The sequence below is a fragment of the Gossypium hirsutum genome, chromosome A01, assembly GCF_007990345.1.
Source record: "Gossypium hirsutum isolate 1008001.06 chromosome A01, Gossypium_hirsutum_v2.1, whole genome shotgun sequence".
Taxonomy (NCBI): Eukaryota; Viridiplantae; Streptophyta; class Magnoliopsida; order Malvales; family Malvaceae; genus Gossypium; species Gossypium hirsutum.
Window position 1 is genome coordinate 12,559,772 of NC_053424.1, and position 21,035 is coordinate 12,580,806.

At 31.0% G+C, this 21,035-nt stretch overlaps 1 protein-coding gene across 1 annotated transcript; it reads right to left on the reverse strand.

Annotated features, from left to right (window-relative positions):
• Positions 1-474: 474 nt before the first annotated feature.
• Positions 475-4,146, reverse strand: LOC107916882 (indole-3-acetate O-methyltransferase 1). The gene is made up of 4 exons (XM_016846252.2): positions 3,942-4,146; positions 3,441-3,860; positions 2,205-2,480; positions 475-1,105 (listed from the first exon to the last, which is right to left on the reverse strand). The coding sequence occupies exons 1-4, from the start codon at positions 4,050-4,052 to the stop codon at positions 752-754; spliced, it is 1,161 nt and encodes a 386-aa protein (XP_016701741.2). The 5' UTR covers positions 4,053-4,146; the 3' UTR covers positions 475-751.
• Between the last annotated feature and the right edge of the window lie 16,889 nt (positions 4,147-21,035).

A 21,035-nucleotide genomic window follows, 5' to 3' on the forward strand; every position in this document is an offset into this window, starting at 1 on the left:
TTTGGTAGTCAAAGAATAAAAAGAGGGAAACAAGGAGTATGCAAGAGCCACAATGGTCTTAAAGTACAATTTAGACAAGAATAACATTTGGAAAAATAACTCTGTAATAACATTACAACCGAAATAACTACCATTGAACCCCACCCCTCTTAAAAAGAAAGGGCAAAAAAAAATTAATGAAATTCATTTTTTTTAAGTGAATTTAATAAGAATTTTAATATTTATTTATTCATTTTCTTATTGTTATACAATTATAATAAAATATATAATAACTTGATTCGGGATCCAACTCAAAATATCCATAGTTTAAATAATCCAAATACTCCATTAGAGAGGGGTAACAAAAAAAGATCCCATCTTAATTATCTTTTTCCTCTCTTTTGTTGAATCAAAAATCTTTTCTCTTCTTTGATCACTACAGTTGATATTGTGTATTAACCCTTATCGATTTTATTTGTGCCAAAAATAAAAAAATAAGAAAAAGGGATTTATGTGGCTTTATTTAAATAGTTTGGATTCAAGGGAACACAAAAGTATTAATAATATTCATTAACTATAATCACACACAAAGAAACACACAAAACAAAGTTAACAAGAAAGAAAAAAGAAAAGAGATCCTTTCCCCTCTCTCTTTTGTGTGTGAATTAATTAATACTATATCCCTTTTCATTACAATGGGAAATGAAATAACACACAAAAGGGAAAGGGGAAAAAAAGGATATGAAAGCCTTTTTCATTTTTTCTTTTTCCTTTAAGCAAAAGAAAGAGACGCAACAATGTGAAAGAATTGCAACTGTTCTAGCAACTCCTTAGCATGGCTCGTGCCTCGGCTTTCCACCCGTAAAAACAGCTCCTCGCTGAGCTTGTCCCCGATGTGAGCATCGACTAGCACCCCGGAAACAGTCCGGCAGCTGTTGGCTAGCGCTCGACCTACCTCCGATGCATCATCTGGCCGGCTAACAACCAAAGGGCTGCCTCCTTTGAATACCTCAAGCTTGTTAATGGTGAATGAACCATCAGCTTCAACCACTTCTTTGAAGTCTTGTAGACTTGGAGCATACACTGGGATGTTGAAATTGTCACGCTTCTCGGCACTTATAAGACCCTGTTGCACCATCACAATCAGTCATGTATTGGACATATATAAAATTATTATTAACTTATGATGATAATCGTTGTGGCAGCTTGAATAGAACAGTTGATTAAAGGAGAGGATGATACGTAAATGTACTATCATCTACTACATCAATTTTTGCTGCAACAGAATGTCTGGTCCCACGAAACATTTTTATGATTAATTTCATCAACAATGATCGAATGGACCCAAATCACTGTTATTGTCGTCTTGTTAAATGCATGATTATGTCAAACATCGATTTTTTTAAAAAACTTGATCCAACGGTGGTGGTCAGTTTGCATATGTGGACCCCCCCCCAGGACCGCTGCCTTGCGGTTATCATATTGTTGCCGACATGGCAATGGGAGACAAGTGGAGGGCTAGAGCGGATTCTCTTAACCAAGACCATCCAACGGCTGGCGTTCGAACAACTTAATCATGATCAGTGACAATCCATCATACAGCTCTCACTAAGCCCCAACACACCTAATCATTTCCCCTTTTGCATGGTGTTTCCCTTTGCTTTTTGGTCTGCCAAATTGCAGTAACAGACCATAGGCACAAATTATTATTTCTTATTCTTGGCCAAATATGCCGAAAAAGACATTAATTGATAAAATAAATTTAACTTTTTTGAAAAATTTAAGAAAATAATTTATTTTTAAAAAGGGTGTAAAATTTATCTAATTGAATGCACTTTCGTTGACATATCAATAAGAAAGTTCGTACAACTGAAAACACTCTTATGCTAACTAGACAAACTTTCTTATTAATAATTTTTTAAGATGAATTATGATATGATGTATAAATAATGTTCTAAATATTATTTTAAAGTATAAAATTCTTATGTTTGTTTTTTCTTTAACATTAAAATTATATTATATTCAATTGTAAATACCTTAAACTAGAACCTACCAAAAGACAATGTTATGGTGAAATGTAAATAATGGAAAGGATGTGATTGAAAGAATCTAACAATGTGAGATATAATTTAGGGACAATTGGGGAGCACTGTTGACACATGTAAAAGTGAAGAGCTTTAAGTAAACGTGGGTGATTAGTGTGAATATTAGTGCTGTAAAGGTACCTCTTGGACAAGATCATCCCAAGCATCCTGAAAGTGGGTCCCAAAGAGGAGACCGGCCCCACCTTGGTCTGTGGGGTCCACAGAAGTCCTGCCTAAGCAGACAAGGAACATGGACCCACCCCTCTTCATCTCTATGGATCTTGCTCTCAGGAACTTAGCCAGGTCTGTCTGGAACTGTTTCTTGTAAGCATTGGCTGAGCTGTCGCTTGCACCGTGGATGAACACCCTCCCTTTGTTGTAAGCCGTTGATCTTCGGTCTAACACACTTTCAGGCATCTGGGTCCCATGTTACATACCACAACAACGTTTGTCTGGTCTTAATCTTGTGTTGCACATTCAAATATATATAATAGGATTGACGCGAGACTGTAACAGTACTTTTGGATTTCCTTATGTTCTATATAAATAGTCTTTTTTTTTTAAATAGACTAACCCAAGTTTAGAATGGGAAAAGTTAAAGATAAATCTCTCAACTACCACTACGAATTACAGGAAATTCAAATTTCCGTTCCTCTAGAAACCACCTTATTTAATGCATTATTTTATCAGATTCACACATTAATTATTTTAAAAAAATCATACGAGTCATTAACAATATTCTAGGCCCAATTAGAAAAAAAAGCACAATCTAATTCCAATCTAAACATATAGTCAAAACATCTTGAAGAAAATTAGGGTTCCAATTGTTTTCAAGTTTCAAAAAGAGGGAATAGGACAAATATATATATATATACACACACTTACTATTATCATTTTGTGCACTCACTTTTGACCGACTCAATGCCGGCCAAAATGGGATGGTTAAAGATCATTCAAAATCACTTAAACTTTTGTATTTTCTTTTACCATGAAATGACATTAACTTGAAGATTATGTTTTTCTCCTATTGTTTTCACCTTAGAAATCATCCTCGGGAATAAACTCTCTCTCTCGATATATATATCTATATATGATAATATACATATGTAATAGTTTAAAGACAGGGAAAGCTAAAAATTTTTTTTAAAGGTTAAAATTAAATTATAATTTTTAAAATATTAAATCAAATTTTTATTTTTTAGGAGTTAGAAATGCAATTCTACCTTACTCGTATAACATTTTAAAATGGATAAATAAAAAATTTTCATTTACGGGCTGGGATACGCGCCTGCTTAGAGACGTGGTATTATACAGCGGCATGACCAAAAAACTAGTACACTTGAAAGTAGAAGGAATGAGAGAAGAAAAATAATAAACCTGTGATAGCCAGTGCAATGAAAACGCCGAATGGAAGACATCGATGGATCTAGCCGGAAAAAGGCGTCGGTAAAAGGATCCAGGAACTCCGGCAGCGAAATAGGAGCGATGTCCATTCGAGGCTAAGCATTCTTCCATGCTACTACCGCCGTTATTTGCTAACGGAGGTAGGAGTTGGAAAAGGGTGTTGAAATCATTGCTAGGAAGATCGGAGAAAAACGCAGAGAATTCCGGCGGTTCGTACCCCGACGACTCGTACCGCTTCACCATGTGCTTGATAATGACGTCGACGATGTAGATGGTGTTGCTGCCGCAGGAACACCCCAAATCGACCACCACGAAGGGTACCTCTGGGGAGCTTAAATGAACACTGTCTAGGGCTTCTTCAAGAAGGTGAAGCATCGAACGAGCATGTAAAGCCTGCATGGATAATATTAAACACATAGTTTAAGTTTTTTTAAGTTTCAGTATTAAAAAGAAGAAGAAGAAGAAGAAGAAGACCTGAGCTTGGGAATTATTGGCATAGCTGGCTTCACCTTTGCCTCCTTTCATGCTAAGAAGCTTCTCAAGGTTTACGTTAGAAACAACAACATTGTCTCCCATGGGAGCCATTTTTGAATGCCCTGTAGCTTTCTTGGTGGAAAGTTTTGAGTGAAGCTATGTATATATAGAGAAAAACCAAAGTGCCTAGGATTGGAAAGACAAAATTGGACTAACAATATATGGGTACCTTATTATACGGAGATAATTTCTAAAAATGTAAATTACGGGTATGGTAAATAAAATAAATATTTATATATTAGATAATGCAAGGCCATATAAATACATAATTTAAATTAATTAATATTTAATGTGTTGGCATAATGGTTAAGGGTGTTCACCGCCCCAGATGAAATTTGGGTTTAAATTGCATTCATCGTGCTTGTTATTTGAGCTTTATCATGTTATTCACCACAAAAAATATTTAATAAGGGAATAGGTTTTAAATTAATTCTGAGTTGGTATTACTTGGCACAGTAACACCAAATTTTAATAGGGGTTTAAAAAAGTAAAGATAATAATGTATATAATAAAATATTTAAATTAAGATTTTTTATTTTTTAATTCCTTTTATGTGAGTGTAGCATCACGATTTTTAATTTTTATTTTTTTGATAAAATGTTTAGAACTACCCATAACTCCTCTCCAACCCTTAAATAAGAGGATAATGCGTTTTAGCATACTCGGATCCATTGCATTGACAACAATATTAATATCAACTGAGTTAAGACTTAATCAGCATATAAATTAAAAATTTTGAATTAGTATTAATATACAATTAACTTTTCAAAAACCTAAAATGCCTTTGAATCTAAAACTTGAACGATGCAAATCCTATATTAGAATCAAATTACTCATTATTGATTTTATATTTTAGTTAAACATTAGAAAATAATAAAGGAGGTGAAATTGTATGGAAATAAAATCCACACTTACGGGAGTCACATGCAAGTAATTATAGCGAGGGTGTATAAGTAGCCCAAGATTGTCGCCGGATTTTCTTGTTTCCGGTCTCCGATGCCGGCGAATTCAACTCAAGGTATAGCACTAATTAAGCTATATATGGATTTAGCCGTAATAATATACTATGAAATACGAACCTGTTATATATTTGGCTTATTCATTAATAAAAAAGATCATTCTAATAAAATAATTGGAAACAAAATCATATTATTAGATGAATAAATCATGAATTTTTCCATAAGGACATTTTCTTTCTAATTCTATAATTAGTATTCATATAAATTATTCATGAAATAAAATTATTCCAAACTAATAAGGTAAGAAAAAGTATTATTTGATACATTGTTAATAATTCTAATAAATTTTTAAAAATTATAGTTTTCCCTTCTTCTTTTTTTAAAAAAAAAAATTTAACTTTCCCTTAATTAAGGGCCATTAATTAAGTCGTTGGTATAAAGAAAAAATTGTGTTGACTGCAAAGTTATCAATTCACAGTAAGTAATAAAATTACTAATACAAATATTCCAAGTGGAAATTAAATTACCCAGATAATTAAGTAAAAATTTTGGAATATATACAAACGGAATATATATATATAAATATTTATTCTTTTTGACACACAATATTTAAAACTATTCATAATATCTCCTCAGTTTATAAATAGGAGGATAATATGCTTTAACGAACTCGAATACACATCCTCCTGTATTGACAATAATACTCATGCCAATCGAGTTATTTTTTTTTAAAGGATAGAAATAATCTACTAAAAGTAAAACTTATATATATATATTTGCTTTTCGTTTTTACCTTTATTCTTTAGGGCAGAGTTTTATTTTGTTTTTCATATTTTTCCTCCACTTGTTATAATCAATATGGATAAGGTTAAAACCTTAAAGCCATTAATTGGGTAAATAATAATAATAATAACAACAGTAATTAGGCTGCTCCCACTATGAAATGTATTGTCATTTTTAGCATGCTTTTGATTACATTCTTTTCCCCTTTTAAGAAAGAAAAGGTTAGATATACATGCAAAAGTTTTTTTTTTATGTGTAGACGACACAACTCAGCTGGTATAAAAAAGTAGAAATTATTATTTATATAAACCAGGATTAGATTAAAATGAAGTAGCCCGGCCGGGTGGTAATCTATATGAAGAAATTATTGAGTAATAATCTGATTAGGAGGAAGAGACACCATGCAAACCGATAAATAAAACACAACATACAATTATGTTCTTTAATCCATTATTTTGTATAATAATATTTGGCCTTTTAAGTGTATATGTTTAGGTGAATGATTAGGTGGTTTCTGTTACAACAGTTTAAACTCGGATTAATTAGTGCAAACTCCAACTTTTCATTTTTTTATTTTATTTACTTTCGAGAAATCCAAGAGATCCCATAAAAGCCAAATGATGGTGAATAATTTAGTGATATATTATGGCAGAAATGAAGGTTCATTAATTTTGGACCTAACCCTTTTTTAAACTACTAATTAGACTACTAGTGGTTGTGGCCTAACTTGGGAGATTTTTTTATTTATAAAAATTATTCAGATTCAAAATCTATAACGAAAATTATTTGAAATCTACAGTGTCGGGCGGTTTCGGCATTCCGATGGTTGATACCAAAGTGAAATCATTGCAATATGATTGAGTCGGGATAAAAAAAATACATTTTTGGTGCCGGCACTGCAATGGCCGGCACCCGTATGTATTTTCTAGTGTACTTTTAGAAAAATAAGGGTACTACTCGATTAAAATTTTTTAATCAGGTGTCGGTGTCTAGATGGCCGACATCGGAAAAAAATTCGATATTTTTTTGTGTTGACACTGTGGTGGCTAGCACCCGTGCCAGACAAAAACAATTTGTCAACACCACCAGGTTATATATATTGAATTTTTCTGTTTTTTACTTGATTTTTTTTTTACTTTAATAGTTTAAGAGAGAAAAAAAACAAAGAAATATCTGTGTTTTGTTGAGGAGGAAACAAATTTTGTTGGAGATGAATAACCAGATGTTGTTATTGTATGTTCATTTCAATGTAGAAATGGTAAATAAAACTGAAAAAGGTTGTGTATTTCAAAGTCATCAAAAAATGAGGATGAGATTCAATAAGCGTGTAATGCTAGTGGAACTGAAACGGAAGATCAGTGCAAAGATAGCTACCCGTTGTGGGAAGCAAATGTCAAGATTGTTCTACAAATTTCCAGTTTCAACAAATACATTGAAGTTTGCTAATATGGAACTTGTAGATGATGATGTGGCCACAATGATCGCAATTTAGTGCCCGTTTGAGATTAAGAACCCTCGACTAGTTAAGTTATTCATAGAGTTAGCTGATCCCAAACCTGTTCAAATTGCCCCTTTAGTAAGTCAACATCACAGATTTGACTTTGATCTTAGTGTCTATTGGGAAGATCAGTCGGGTTGTGGAGGGACATCGCAACGTCTAAAAATCCAAACTAAAGTGGATGTTCGTATAACAACCCAATCCCAAGTCCCGGTCTAGAGATACATCTAGAGGTGTCGGGCACCATAATAGACGATGATGAAGAGTCCAATGGTGACATACTGATGGTTGGTGACTTATTGATGCTTGAAATGACATCCTATACAAAGCCCAAGACTCCAATAGTAAAACGCAATCGCTTATATCTTGCGTCTCATGCTTTGTCGCTCGACAAAACTTACACTACAACGTCACTAATACTACTAAGCCCCAACTATAGAACCGAGCATTGTACAGATCTGCCAATAAGGGAAAGTACATAATGTGGACTCTATTTTGATTAGAGTTTGACATTAGTACCCCGCCTATCAAGTGCAAAATATACACACAAGCAACAGAAATGAGCTCAGTCTCAATTGGATTGCTCGATAATGTTTCGAAATTTTCTTTTAACCAATAAAATCTCAAATTGGTAGGTGGTGCGTCCAAGCAGTTGGTAGCAAAGGCCCCAAGGATTAGCCACTTTCCTTGGCCTCGTGACCGCAACTCCATCAACTAGGAGCCTGAGTTGAACTGATATGTCCTCCAGTATAATCGTGCACTCCCCACATGAGAGATGAAAAGTATAGGTTTTTGAGCGCCATCGCTCAACCAGGGCAGATATTAAGTTTGAACTCAAGTTGAACATCCGAATGAATGCCGATGTGCCAAGTCCAAGACATCCAAGTACATTATAATTTGATTGTCGGGAATATGTCCCGGACCATGGAGTTGAGGCCTCAAGACCCAGTACTCATCCAGTACACATAATAAAACTGATATTTGTTAATTTTGACCACTTGAATATTCACAAGTAATGAATAATAATTTTTTATTATTTAAAAACTGACTTGAATAACATTTTTCAAAAAATAAAATAAATGGTTTTTATTAACTATTCAAGTGCTTGTATGAATTCAAATTGAAATATATCAAATTTCCAATTGAATCCACTTCAATCTAAGGATAACAAAGAAAGAAAACAAAACTAATTAAAGAATAAAAAAGAAAAAAAATAAGGGCTAAATTGTTTGACCTACAAGCTAACGTACACTAAATTGTAAACATAAAATCTATGGAAAACGTGATAGAGAGTAAATTAAAACAAAAACAAATATCCATTAGCTAAGTAAATTTTGTAATTAACCGCCAATTTATAATTATAATTTTTGACAATGTAGTGATTTTTTCATTTTACTCGTTCGTTAATCATTCGCTTTGTTGGTTGAAAGCTCGGATAAGAGAACTTATTGTGATTTATACGCAATTAATAATAACATTATCAACCACCATTCAAATTAACAAAATATAATTAAACGAATTGTTATAAAAACATATTAACTTACCTTAATGCTTCAAACTTAATACACGCAAAAAAAGATTCAAAAAGAAAATTTTCGGTGAAGGGGAGTCGGTCGGCCAGTGTGGTGGTGGAAGGGAACCATTGAAGCTATATAAAGGAAGGGAAGAAGAAGATATAGGGAAAAGAAGAAAAAAGGAAATAGTAGACGTGTGACCGGGCAGTCACACGGTTATTGTTTTTTTTTTTCATTATCATAAAACTTTTTTTATAATACTTTAAAATTTTAAATTACTCAATATATTGATTTAGTATTGTTTGATACTGAATTCTTTATTATAATACTGTATTTTAGTTTTATCATTTTTAGTTAAGTTTTTCATTCTTTGAATATGTGTTTATGGTTATGATTCATACTTATAAAGAATAAAAATATTGTGTTTATGGTTAATTTTCTAACTGTTTTTTTTTTCAAATTTTAAAACATTGCATCCCGACTTCTTTTATTATTCTTGATTTTATATTAGTTCGGCTGCGGATAAAATTTTCGACCTTAAGAACAATCAATTTTTTTTAATTTAAAAACCTTTTATTTCTTTTTTTATCATACTAATATTTACATTAAAAATTACTCCAAAATATGTTTCTCTACTATTATCGGCTTTTTACAAAACTGACCCAACTAATTTCATAATTTACGAAAATTCTTCATGTGCAATAATACTATCTAAATTTGGATTAAACGCACAACACAGTTGCTAATTTATTTTAAAAAGTATTTCCTTCAGTTCATTCATCTTTTGCTTGAATTAGGTCCATTAAGAATCTCGCAATATTCAACTTTGCTTAATTTTAGTCCATCGTGAATCCGGTGACCTAACGGTGCATTTAGTGAGACTAGGTTCGGCCGCCCTCAATCAAATACACCGGTGTTGCTTAATTTTATTATTAGTTACGCAAAAATCGCAATGTGTTCTCTTATTCGAGCTTCTAACCACACAGTGCTGATTTGAGTCAATCAGCAATTCGGTGCCCTAAGGCTCATTGCCTCATTCGAAAAATTTTGCTTCAATTGGCTCCATCTGGAATCATGTGCCCCAAGGGTGGGTTTTCATGATACAAGGTTTGGTTGGCGAAAACTGTCACCAACTCGTGTAAACCGTAACCGACACCTCCGCCCCTTAACAACATAACCTTTGTGGTACTCATGACAATATATACTTCAACCCTATTATCACATAACTATCATTAGATAGATGAGATCTCCAGGTGATGGTACACTCCCCAAATAATGAAATATTCCTGCCGATGTCCAAATTTCGTTGGATCACAGTAAACAAAACATTCTTTCAACCTCTCTTCCCATTTCTCAAGACTTACATTTTTTTCTCCGTTCTCTCCCTTTCCCTTATCTCTTCATTAGGAAAATTTGCAATTTTTTTCTTCCTTTCCTTTTTCCCAAAATCAATGTTCAACCATGGTTGGTATATATAGCATATTAGTGCTGACAATAAGAAACGTGGGACCAAAAAAATTATTTTTTGAACATTGGTGCCGACGTAGGGAATCTCGAGACCATAAAAATTAATTTTTAGACTGGTTTGGACCTCGAGAAACACGAGATCAATTTTTTTCTAACACGAGTGCCGGCCACCACAATGTCGACACCAAAAATACCGGAAGTTTTTTTTTTGAATTTTTTTGGTGTCAGCCACATAGACACCGGAACTTAATAAAAAAGATATTTTTAACTGGAAAATACTAGTATTTTTAAAAAAGTATACACCAAAAAATACACATGGGTGTTGGCCATTGCAGTGCCGACACCAAAAAAAATATATTTTTTTATCCCCAACCCAGTCATATTGCAATGATTACTCGATGATTCACTTTAGTGTTGGCCATCGGTGTGCCAACACCGTCTAACATTGTAGATTTCAAGTAATTTTTGTTATAGATTTTGAACTTGAGCCATTTTCATAAATAATAAAACGTTTCGGATTATTTCTGAAAAAAGTCAGTGTTTGTTGGATTAGTGTTTACTGCCTACTTTAACTCTCTCTCTCCTTTAGTGCGTGGCTCTCAACAGACTTAAAATCACTTTACCATCTTTATTAATTAATACGATCACCCCCTAATTAACCATACATTTTTTCTTTCAAAAAGAAATTGATTGTTTATATCAGGTTATAGATGAAAAAATTGGAAAAATGAATTGTTGTATGCGAATCAATCTTGATCATATATATAACTAAAAAATATAGTTTATTATAAAAAAATTAGTGAAATTTTCAATTCTATAAAAAATATTAAAAATGTGTGTTAATTTGTGGAGTTAAGCCAAATAATAATCCTTATAAAAATGATTAACATGTTAATGTTATCTATAAAGAGATGTTAAATTTGTGGGTCAAATTATGATTTTGGCCTCTCAATTATGTTTAAATATATGAGATTTAGGCTTTAATTTGTAATGATTTAATTCCACTTTTGTAATATTATTAACTATTTTTGCTACATTAATGACGGGAACTTCTTTTAAAAAACACTACTCTAACTTGTTAGGCTACTGTGAAACTTTGTGTGTTTGGAGGGGGTGTTATTTTATTTTTTATTTTTATAATTCATAGTCATTTTTTTACTAGAATACTTAACAATATTAACTATTCGACTAATTAATGATATTAAAAAAATTCTTTTCATGTTGACTGAGTTCTAGCTTAGTTGGTACCAACATTGTTGCTTATGCAGGAGGACGTGAGTTTGAGTGCATTAAAGCACATTTATCCTCCTATTTAAGGGTTAAAGAGGGGCTATAGGTGATTTTAGACATTTGTATTGAAAAAAATTTCCTTTCATGATACTTTTTGTGTTGAAGGGGGTGTTCAAGTCATTGTTTTAATGGGAATAGTTAACAATTTAAGTTATAGAATCTTGCTACATATGGGTTCTGTTGAAAGTTATTCTGATTTAAGTTATATTTGCTTTGTGAGAGTAAAATTGTTTGTAATGATTTTGATATATTGTCTTTATATTTATCAAATAGTGTAATTGTACTTATACCCCTTAAAAAATGTGAAAAGAAATTAAATTATGCTAAATCAAAGTATAAGGATTAAATCTTAAATTTAAGTATACTAAAGAAGCTAGAACCAAAATTTGACCTAAATTTGTGATGGTGATAAAGACATGTGGTGTAATAAACGCTATAGCATAGACACACATGACTAATAATAGGATTGATATTGAAATGTCACAAAAAATCCATTTAATCATGGTGTACACAGGCATGCATGAATAGTTGTTATTACATATATTACTTTGCATGGCTAAAAACTTTGCCTTTTTGCAAGTGTGCCAACTATCTGTATCCCCATTGGAGGACTCATGCAGAACAAAAATTACACTATAATTAGAGATAATAAACACATAATTAGTTAACTCCAATGTGTATATGATGTATCCTTAAATGCTTTAAGACGAAAGTAAAAGAGGTATATCTTTTGACAATTCAACTTCATTTTATTTACCAACTATATATATATATATATACAAAATGGGTGGTTGTTGTTTTTACTTAATTAATTTTTTAAAAAAAGGGTCAAGGAATCTTGTTATAATTTTCTTCCTTGTGATCCCTTTTAGGGCAATTATCCTTTAAAGTCTAAACCATGGGCGTGATGGTCGGAAGTTCACGTGAAACAAGGTCGGACCAGTTTTTGTTCTTTCTTTCCGAAATGCCTGCCTTTTACATTAACTTCCAACTGTGAGCTTACCTATATGGTTTAGGTCTTTGCTTCTATTACACAATTCTATAATGGTTAATTATCAAATACAATAACCCCCATGCACAAAAGTTAACAACATGCAATTTTCCCCATTATTTTATTGTTTTCATTTAGCCCTACCCTAGCTTTGAATTTTTGCTTGCCATTCCAATATATGATTCATTTTTTAGATATAATCAAAGATTGATGGACAGTTGATTAACTTTTTAACTTGTTGGTTCTTTAAGAGGAAAAAAATAAATAAAGGGTTTGGAGTTTGGTTAAAAGTGAAGTTGGAATGGTCAAAAAAGATGGTAGTTAAATTTATGTTATGGAATTGTGTCATAACTCATGGGTTTTTTGTCTAACTTTTTTCAATTTTTCTTTTACCTACATAGATTTGAATTTATCCTCGTTAACCAAAAAAGAAAGAAGAAAAAAAGCTAAAAGATAAAGGTTTTGGACAATAAAATGGTCCCTGCACCGCCCTGATAGTTACCTTGGTCAAATGAACTTGGAATTTAGCTACTTTTATAATTACTCTTACATGGAAGCTGGATTTTCATCAACTTTTTTAGGGTTTAAAATTAAGTTTTGTTGATATACCTACATTAAGTTGAGGTTAGATTCACCAAGCCAGAGTATATATATTAATAAGTTTAATATTATTTTCGATTGGAATTTTTTCTTCCGACTGTGTTAAAAGTCTTAAATAGAGTAGGATTATCTTGAAGGAATAGGCAAAATCAGTTTACACATTCTAACTCGACCCTATGACCTATAGATCATTGATGGGAGAGCATGCTACCAGTTGAGCTAACACCCCTTGGCAAGTTCTAATCCTTGGAAATGGCAACTTCCAAAATATTATGTTATATATATACATTACTTTGAATATACTTATTGGGAGTAATTAACCAAATATGTTTGATAGTTTGCAGCAGGTAATGAAACTCAATGGTGAGATCACAGAAACCTAATCATCACAACTTTGAGTATTTTGTACACCAAAACTCTTTGGCTTCTTTCAGTCTGAAAAGTTTTAACATTGTTATCCAAAAGCATGAGCTTGCAATGTGAATCATTCATGGATTGGGAATTGTTATTGGTTTTGGATTTATCAGGCAAATTCCCAACACAAGGTTGGGATCTGTATGGACAAAACAAGTCAAGAGTCAAAATACCCTACAACGAAACGCTTACTAGGTTTATAGATTCTACCCTTAATTTATATATATTAATTAATGCTTTCTTTTCTTATATTTTCCTCTTTGTCATGGGGATTTGATTTGAGTTACAATTCACAAGGTTTGATAGAGATTCAAATAAATGCTAATTAATGTTTAGAAACTTATTTTGTGCCTTTAAATCCTATGAATTTATGCCTATTAATAGTGGATTAAAAAACATATATACATATTCTTACCCTTTACATGTAGCTTAAAATTTTGGATAAATCAGAAGCTACCAAAAGGCTTTAAATGCAGATGTCTGTTTGCTCCCCTGCTTGCATATAGCAGCATGAATTGAATTAGGGGTATTGGGAATAGTAGCTATGATTTGCATGAAATTTAGGGTTTTATTTTTTTCATATTTCAATTTTCAAATGAGAATTAAGTGATTGGATCCCTGAACTTAAGTATAAAAGATTTTGGTCAATGCTATCCATATATATGTATAATTTTAATTTTTCTTGCTAGGAAAAAGCTCTGCAAGTTGCTGCAGTGTTCATTAATCCTTTTTCTTTTTCCCTCTCGTTCTAATATATCAGACTTCTAAGATGTCATGCTTGCTTGCGATACAAGATAAGCGACTTAATTAACTACTGCTAAAAGAATAATATTGAATTATTGTAGTTCATATTTCCTAATAAGGTTATAAATTTATATAAATATATAATATATTTTATATAATTAAAATTTATTTATATGGACACGTCTGCCACTGCCATTTTAGTTTAACTTAAGCAGTACATATAATTATCATTTAATTTTTATCTTAAGATTTAAGATTTCTTCAGTTTTGATTGAGTCTTAGTTTAACTGTCATTTTTATTATTGTTAATGTAAGAGAACGTAAATTTGAGTGCACTAAAACGTGTTTATCCTCATATTTAAATATGTGAAATTATGATTAATTGTAAGCATTGTATAAAAAAAAATTAAGAATTACAATCTAAAAAATAATCACTTAATTACAAATAATGGCATAAAATGATTACTATATGTTTATGAGGATATATAGATAGGGTTTTACTGTATTGAGGCTTGGTTTATTTCATTTTCTTCGGGCTATATTGATAGTTATTTTTTATGTTCTACATGATTGTTCATACTTACGTCTCAAATAGAGGTAAGCAAAAAAATCAGTTAATTAAATAAATCGAAGTGAATTGAATTGATTAAATTAAAATAAGTTGGTTTAGTTGATTTATTCAATATGATTAATCGATTTTAGTAGTTTATTTAGTTGATTTTCAATTTTAAATCTTCAAATTAACTTTATAATTACTAATTTCTAAACCCATATCCATGTCAAAGCCCAAGAATATTAATACTCATATCAAACCCGATCCAACAAAAAGAAAACATGATACTCACTGTTTTCAAGGGCCCATAGATGAGCAATAGTCATTGGCAAATCACTAGGAACAACCACCCACCCGTTTCGGCCTAGTTTGAGCATCCTCCCACATATCATGCAGTGAAGATCCAAAATTTATCAAGTCTGTTTTTACAAGAAACCAAGACAAATAACCTCAATATAAAAATTTTCAAGCGTGCTATCACCTGAAGCATTGAAGGTATCAATTTATCTTGGCTAAAATGAACAAGAGCATGGTCTTGTGTCACGTGCCAACAGAATTTGACATCCATAAGAGCCACCAAAGAGCTCATAGCACCATCAAGAGGCCTAACTATACTCTGTTGAGAATCGACTCGTATAAACAACGAATAAGAAAAAATAGAGAAAATTGGACATCAATTTTCGTGGAAAAACTTCTCCCATCAAGAGGAAAAAAACCATGGGAAAATGAGACTTCACTAATGAGTAACTAATCAAAAAGTACAAGATGGAGATATTCAAAACAAACCTTAAACCTTGAATACAAAGCTCTCTCAAAACTCTCTCTTGATCTTCTCTCTAATGTTGTGTTATGTTATTTTATTCTAGGGTTACTAAGGCTCTTTTTATAGGCTAAGATTAAAGGTCTAATCAAACTAAAATATATCGAGTATAATTAGAGTTTAAATGGGAAAAGTAACGCTACTGAGAGTCTAATTACGGGGCTGTTTTAAGTTAGAATTCGTCGCGCCCTCGCCTCTGCTTTGCCTTTGTTTCAAACAGTGTCGTGTCATTATGACATTGCGTGATTCCTCATTGCAACGTCGCCTCTATTTTGACTTTGGTTTGACTGAAAAATGTGAGACACATTTCACAAATCTCCACATTGACTCGTATTTTAACATACCTCCTTTGTCAGGCCCTATCATGGGCCTAACTTGATTTTTTATAGGATATTAACCAAATCCAAGCAGTGCTTAAACTTGGAAACCGGAAGGCTCTTATTCAAAACGGTCATACCTTTCTCTCTCATATGACTAAGTCACACATGCCACAATCAAGTTGACTACAACTCCGTAATAGTCGAGGAAATTATTACTGCACTAGTCACTATTGAACCCTGCAAAATATATAGACAGTCGGTTTTTGACCTTTCATTAAAACGAGAGCTCCATGAGATACCTTATTGCTACTTGACTCAATGATGATTCTACAATCATTCAAGTCTAACATACTCAGGGAGATGATATTTTTCTTTAAATCAGGCACATGCCTGACACCTAACAGTGTCCTGATAATCTTGTTGTGCATCCTAATCTGGACGGTACCCCTGCCGATTATCTTATAGGATGAATTATTCCACATGAGCACAACTCCACCTTCAACTGGACTATATGTGGAGAACTAGTCCTTGTTGGGACATATATAGTAAGAACGTCTTGAATCTAGGATCCACTAGGACATAAGCTTAGACCTTTCGATCGTAGACACCAACAACCATCATCTCCTTTGTCCTCGACCACACTAGCATCAGCTAGCTCAACCTTCTCCTTCCCTTTTTCGTCGTTTTCAGTAGCCCTCTTGTTTTTGTTTTGCAACTTAAAACATTCTTCCTTAATGTGACCTAACTTCTTACAGTAGCCACATGTCTTGTCTTGATTCCTCGACTTCAATCTAGTTTTGCTTCTCGCAACCAAAATCGAGGTTTGCCCATCTGGCTTGCTATTTGAACCTAACGCAATGTCGAGTTTGTCTTTACTCAACAAGTTTCCCTTCATATCGTCGAACGAGAGTTTATCTCTACAATAAATTAGGTCTCCTTGAAAGTCTTATATGAAAGGGAAAATAGCACAATAATAGCATAGCTTAATCTATATAATCTATATTAGCCTCGACATTCTTTAGATCATTCAACAGAGTAACAAATTCGCTAATGTGAGCCGTAATGGACACATTTTCAGCCATACCGAACGTGTACAGACACTGTTTCAACACCAATCGATTAGCCAGAGACTTTGTCATGTAAAGGGTTTCTAACTTCTTCCATAAGGCAGAAGTCGTTTTCTCTATAAGCATTTCCTATAACATATTGTTCGTAAGTACAATTGGATTGTTAACAAGGCCTTCTCATCAGGCTCATTCCATTCTAACTACTCTGAATCTGCGAGATTTTACCCTGTAACGACCTTCTTCAGGCTGTTTTGGACCAGTATTTTAGACATTCGAACTTACCATAAACCGAAATTTTTGATCCTATCAAACTTCTCGATATCAAATCTCATCGTCGCCCTATCTAAACGAATTGATTGTCGAATCCTAACCAAGCTATGACACCAATTTGTTGGGGATCGACCTATATAAACAACTAACAAGAAAGAATAGAGAAAATTGGACACACAAATTTACGTAGAAAAACTTCTCTGATCAAGAGGATAAAAAACCACGGGAAAAAGAGTCTTCACTAATGAGAAAATAATCGAAAAGTACAAGATGGAGATATTTAAAACAAACCCTAAACCCTGAATACAAAGCTCTCTAGCTAAAACACAAAATTCCCTTAAAGCTCTCTCAAAACTCTCTCTTGATCTTCTCTCTAATGTTATGTTATGTTATTTTATTCTAGAGTTACTGATGTTCTTTTTATAAGCTAAAATTAGAGGTCTAATCACACTAAATATCTCTAGTATAATCAGATTTTAATTGGGAAAAGTAATCCTACTGAGAGTCTAATTACATGGCTATTTTAAGTTAGAATTTATCATGTCGTCGCGACGTCCCAGGCTCCTTATTACAATGTCACCTCTGGTTTTCCTCTATTTCAAACATTTTCGTGGTGTTGTGATGGCACGTGGTTCCTCATCGCAATGTCACCTTTACTTTGACTCTAGTTTAATCGAAAAATGCAAGACACACTCCACTTGCTCCATGGGGGTTTAGTGGCCTATAAGAGTCCATGGAGCCTTGAGACTTTCTAGAAAGATGTAGATAGCTAGCCCACATTAGATATCTTTAGAATGCTATCTTGTTTAGATTTATTAAGAGTAGTTGGGAAGATTCTAGAGATAGATCTCCACCGCCCATATTGGACTTTGTAGTTGAATCTCAACTGTTGATGTATTGGGGCTAGGCATATAAATAAAGGGATACCTCACCCCTTATTTGTAACCAAGTCGTTTAAGTAATAAGAAGTTTCCCATTCTCTAAGAAGCTTTCTTGCTTTCTTATTCTAATTTTCAAGTTTCTTAGGGACAACCAAGTTCAATGAGCAAAGTGCTCACTTGAAGGCTTACTTAGGCATACGAGCGATCGAGTTACCGAGCCTAAGGCTGCATGGTTGCTTAACTTAAGCTTTAAGCACATGATAAGTGGTATCAGTACGTGGTTGCTTCAGGGTGATCAAAGATGATAAGTTCTAATGTTGCCAACCAACACGACGATGGTGTCGAAAATAATATCGTCAACAAGAGAAAGAAGGCGAGCTCATATTCTATTAATGGGTTGGTAAAAACTTCAAAGCCGAATCTTTAATTTGCATCATTTTAATTCAATATGGCTGAATAATTTACCCACTTCAAAAAATTTAAACAATTATTAAGTATATTGGAAAAAAAATTACAAGCAAAATTAAGATAATCACGTATTTTTATTAGATATTACGTATATTTTCTCCTTTTGTTAATAAATGTATATACATATAACAAGATGTATGTCCATATGAAACATATTTTAATTGAATAAGGTTAAGAATTTGACTTTATTCTAAAAATAGGTGAAGACAATTTTATATGAAAGTAGTATAATTAGAATTATTTTATAATTGTTTATAAATTTTATAATATTTTAATTATTTTATACTTTTATAGATTTTGTAGTCCAAAATGTTATTGTATAAATACAATGTGTTAAATTATTATATATGATTACATAAATGAAATATATATTAAAAATGCAAACAAAAAATAAAGAATATGAATTTATGAGTAAATCATACAAAAGTATTAAGTAATATTTATTGAAACAATTAAATGTTTTATAATTTTTTAAAATGTAACGTTTAAATTCATTAGTTACAATGTTCAATTTATCCACCTATATAAACTTTTGGATTTTTGAATTAATAATAATTATCTGTTTCCGATAAATAAAAAGATAAGATTTGAAAATCTCATATCATTTAGAAATAAGGGTTTTTTTTTCCTTTTAATTTCAATTTAACAATTTTTATAAAAAAATTAAAAAAAATGATTAAGTGAAGATTAAAAATTTATTTTTAAATTATTTAATTTATTATCCATTGTATTATTTGAAATAAAAAGTAACATGCGACATCTTACAATTGAGCCATGTGTTGTGGTATATAAAAAATTAACAACTATTAATCAAATGTACTACATGAATAAACAACATAAAAGTACAACTATTAAAATAGACTTTTTCAAAATGGATGTATCACATTAAAAGATATGATAAAGTTCATGTACCAAATATGACATTATCTCATTAGATATTCAAATAAATTACTTAAAATCATTTAAATTGTTGGTAAGATACTTTAAATGCATGATTCTTTAAAAAAATATATATGGTTTTTATGTTGATTTTAAATTATTTGATAAATGTTAATAAAAATATGTGGATTTATTATGAAAAATACATGTAATATTATCAAATATTTTTGTACAAATTTTATCTACTTAAAAAAGTTATAATATTTTAAAAATTTAAAAATTATGTTTTTAAAATATTTTAAAATGCGATGCAATATATTTAAAATTTAGAAAATTTCAATTTAATAAAATGTTTTTAAAATAATTTTAAAATTAAAAAATTAAAATTTTATGGATTTGTTTTAGAAAGGTTTTTCTATGAAAGTTACTTCAAATTTATTTATAATTTTAATTTTTTATAAATATTTTTTTATAAATTTGTTTGTAATTTTACTTATTTTTATTTATACACTATTTTAGTAGACAATTATTTCAAACATGATTGAAACATTTGTTAAATTTTTTAAAGAGTTTAAACGGTATTTAAAAATTTTAACTATAATCATAATTGGAATAATTTTAATTTTAGAAACAGTATTTTAAGATAAAAACATCAATATTTAACATTTTTCTCTAAAATAATGTTTAAAATATATTTAATCAGGTAATAATATAATATTTTAAAATGTTTGAATATTTTTGGTAATTAAACACCGTTTATAAACAATATTTAAATCTACCAAAATAATTTGATAAAAATCTAAACATATTTTGTAAGAATTTTTCAAAAATGATATCTATAATTTTACTTATAAAACTTAAATGATTTTTTAACATTATTTTAAACTTGGATATAATTTGTTTAAAATACTTTTAATCTAAAAGTTTTAATTTTTGTAACTATTGTATTTTGTTTCAATTAAATTACTTTAATAATTATTATTTTTAAAATTAAATGATATTTTATTTGAATTCAATAAATTCTTTAAACAATAAAATTTGCATTAGCACTTAAAAACCGTTATAAAATTAATTATTTGAGAACTATATTTTAAACCCGATTTGAAATCAATTTTAATTATTTAATTATAAAAAAAATATAATTTTGTAGCAATATTTAAAAATATAAAATATATTATATTAATATTTAATTAAAATAAATTTAAACTATCTAGTTTTAAAAAATATTTTGTAACAATATTTAATTACAACAATTGTGTTATAGTTGTTATATTTCGTAACAATATAGAGTTAATGTGGAATGTATTTGTCAAAATCTAAACAATATTTAGACTATTGAAAGCTAAAAACCTGATTTATTTAAAGACATAACAGAGGCTTTTATAAGCTATTACAAAATAGAAATAACTAAGTGCATCCATGATTTACTTAGCAAGTATCATGGCTAAAATCAAGGAACAGAATCAGAGATAACAAACATTTAAATTAACAAGCAAGACTTAGTCAAATCGACAAA

Coding starts and splice junctions, on each gene's coding strand:
- LOC107916882 (XM_016846252.2), bottom strand. CDS start 4,052: ATGGCTCCCATGGGAGACAATGTTGTTGTTTCTAACGTAAACCTTGAG. Junction 3,861..3,941: donor CCAATAATTCCCAAGCTCAG/GTCTTCTTCTTC, acceptor TTATCCATGCAG/GCTTTACATGCTCGTTCGAT. Junction 2,481..3,440: donor CATTGCACTGGCTATCACAG/GTTTATTATTTT, acceptor CATGGGACCCAG/ATGCCTGAAAGTGTGTTAGA.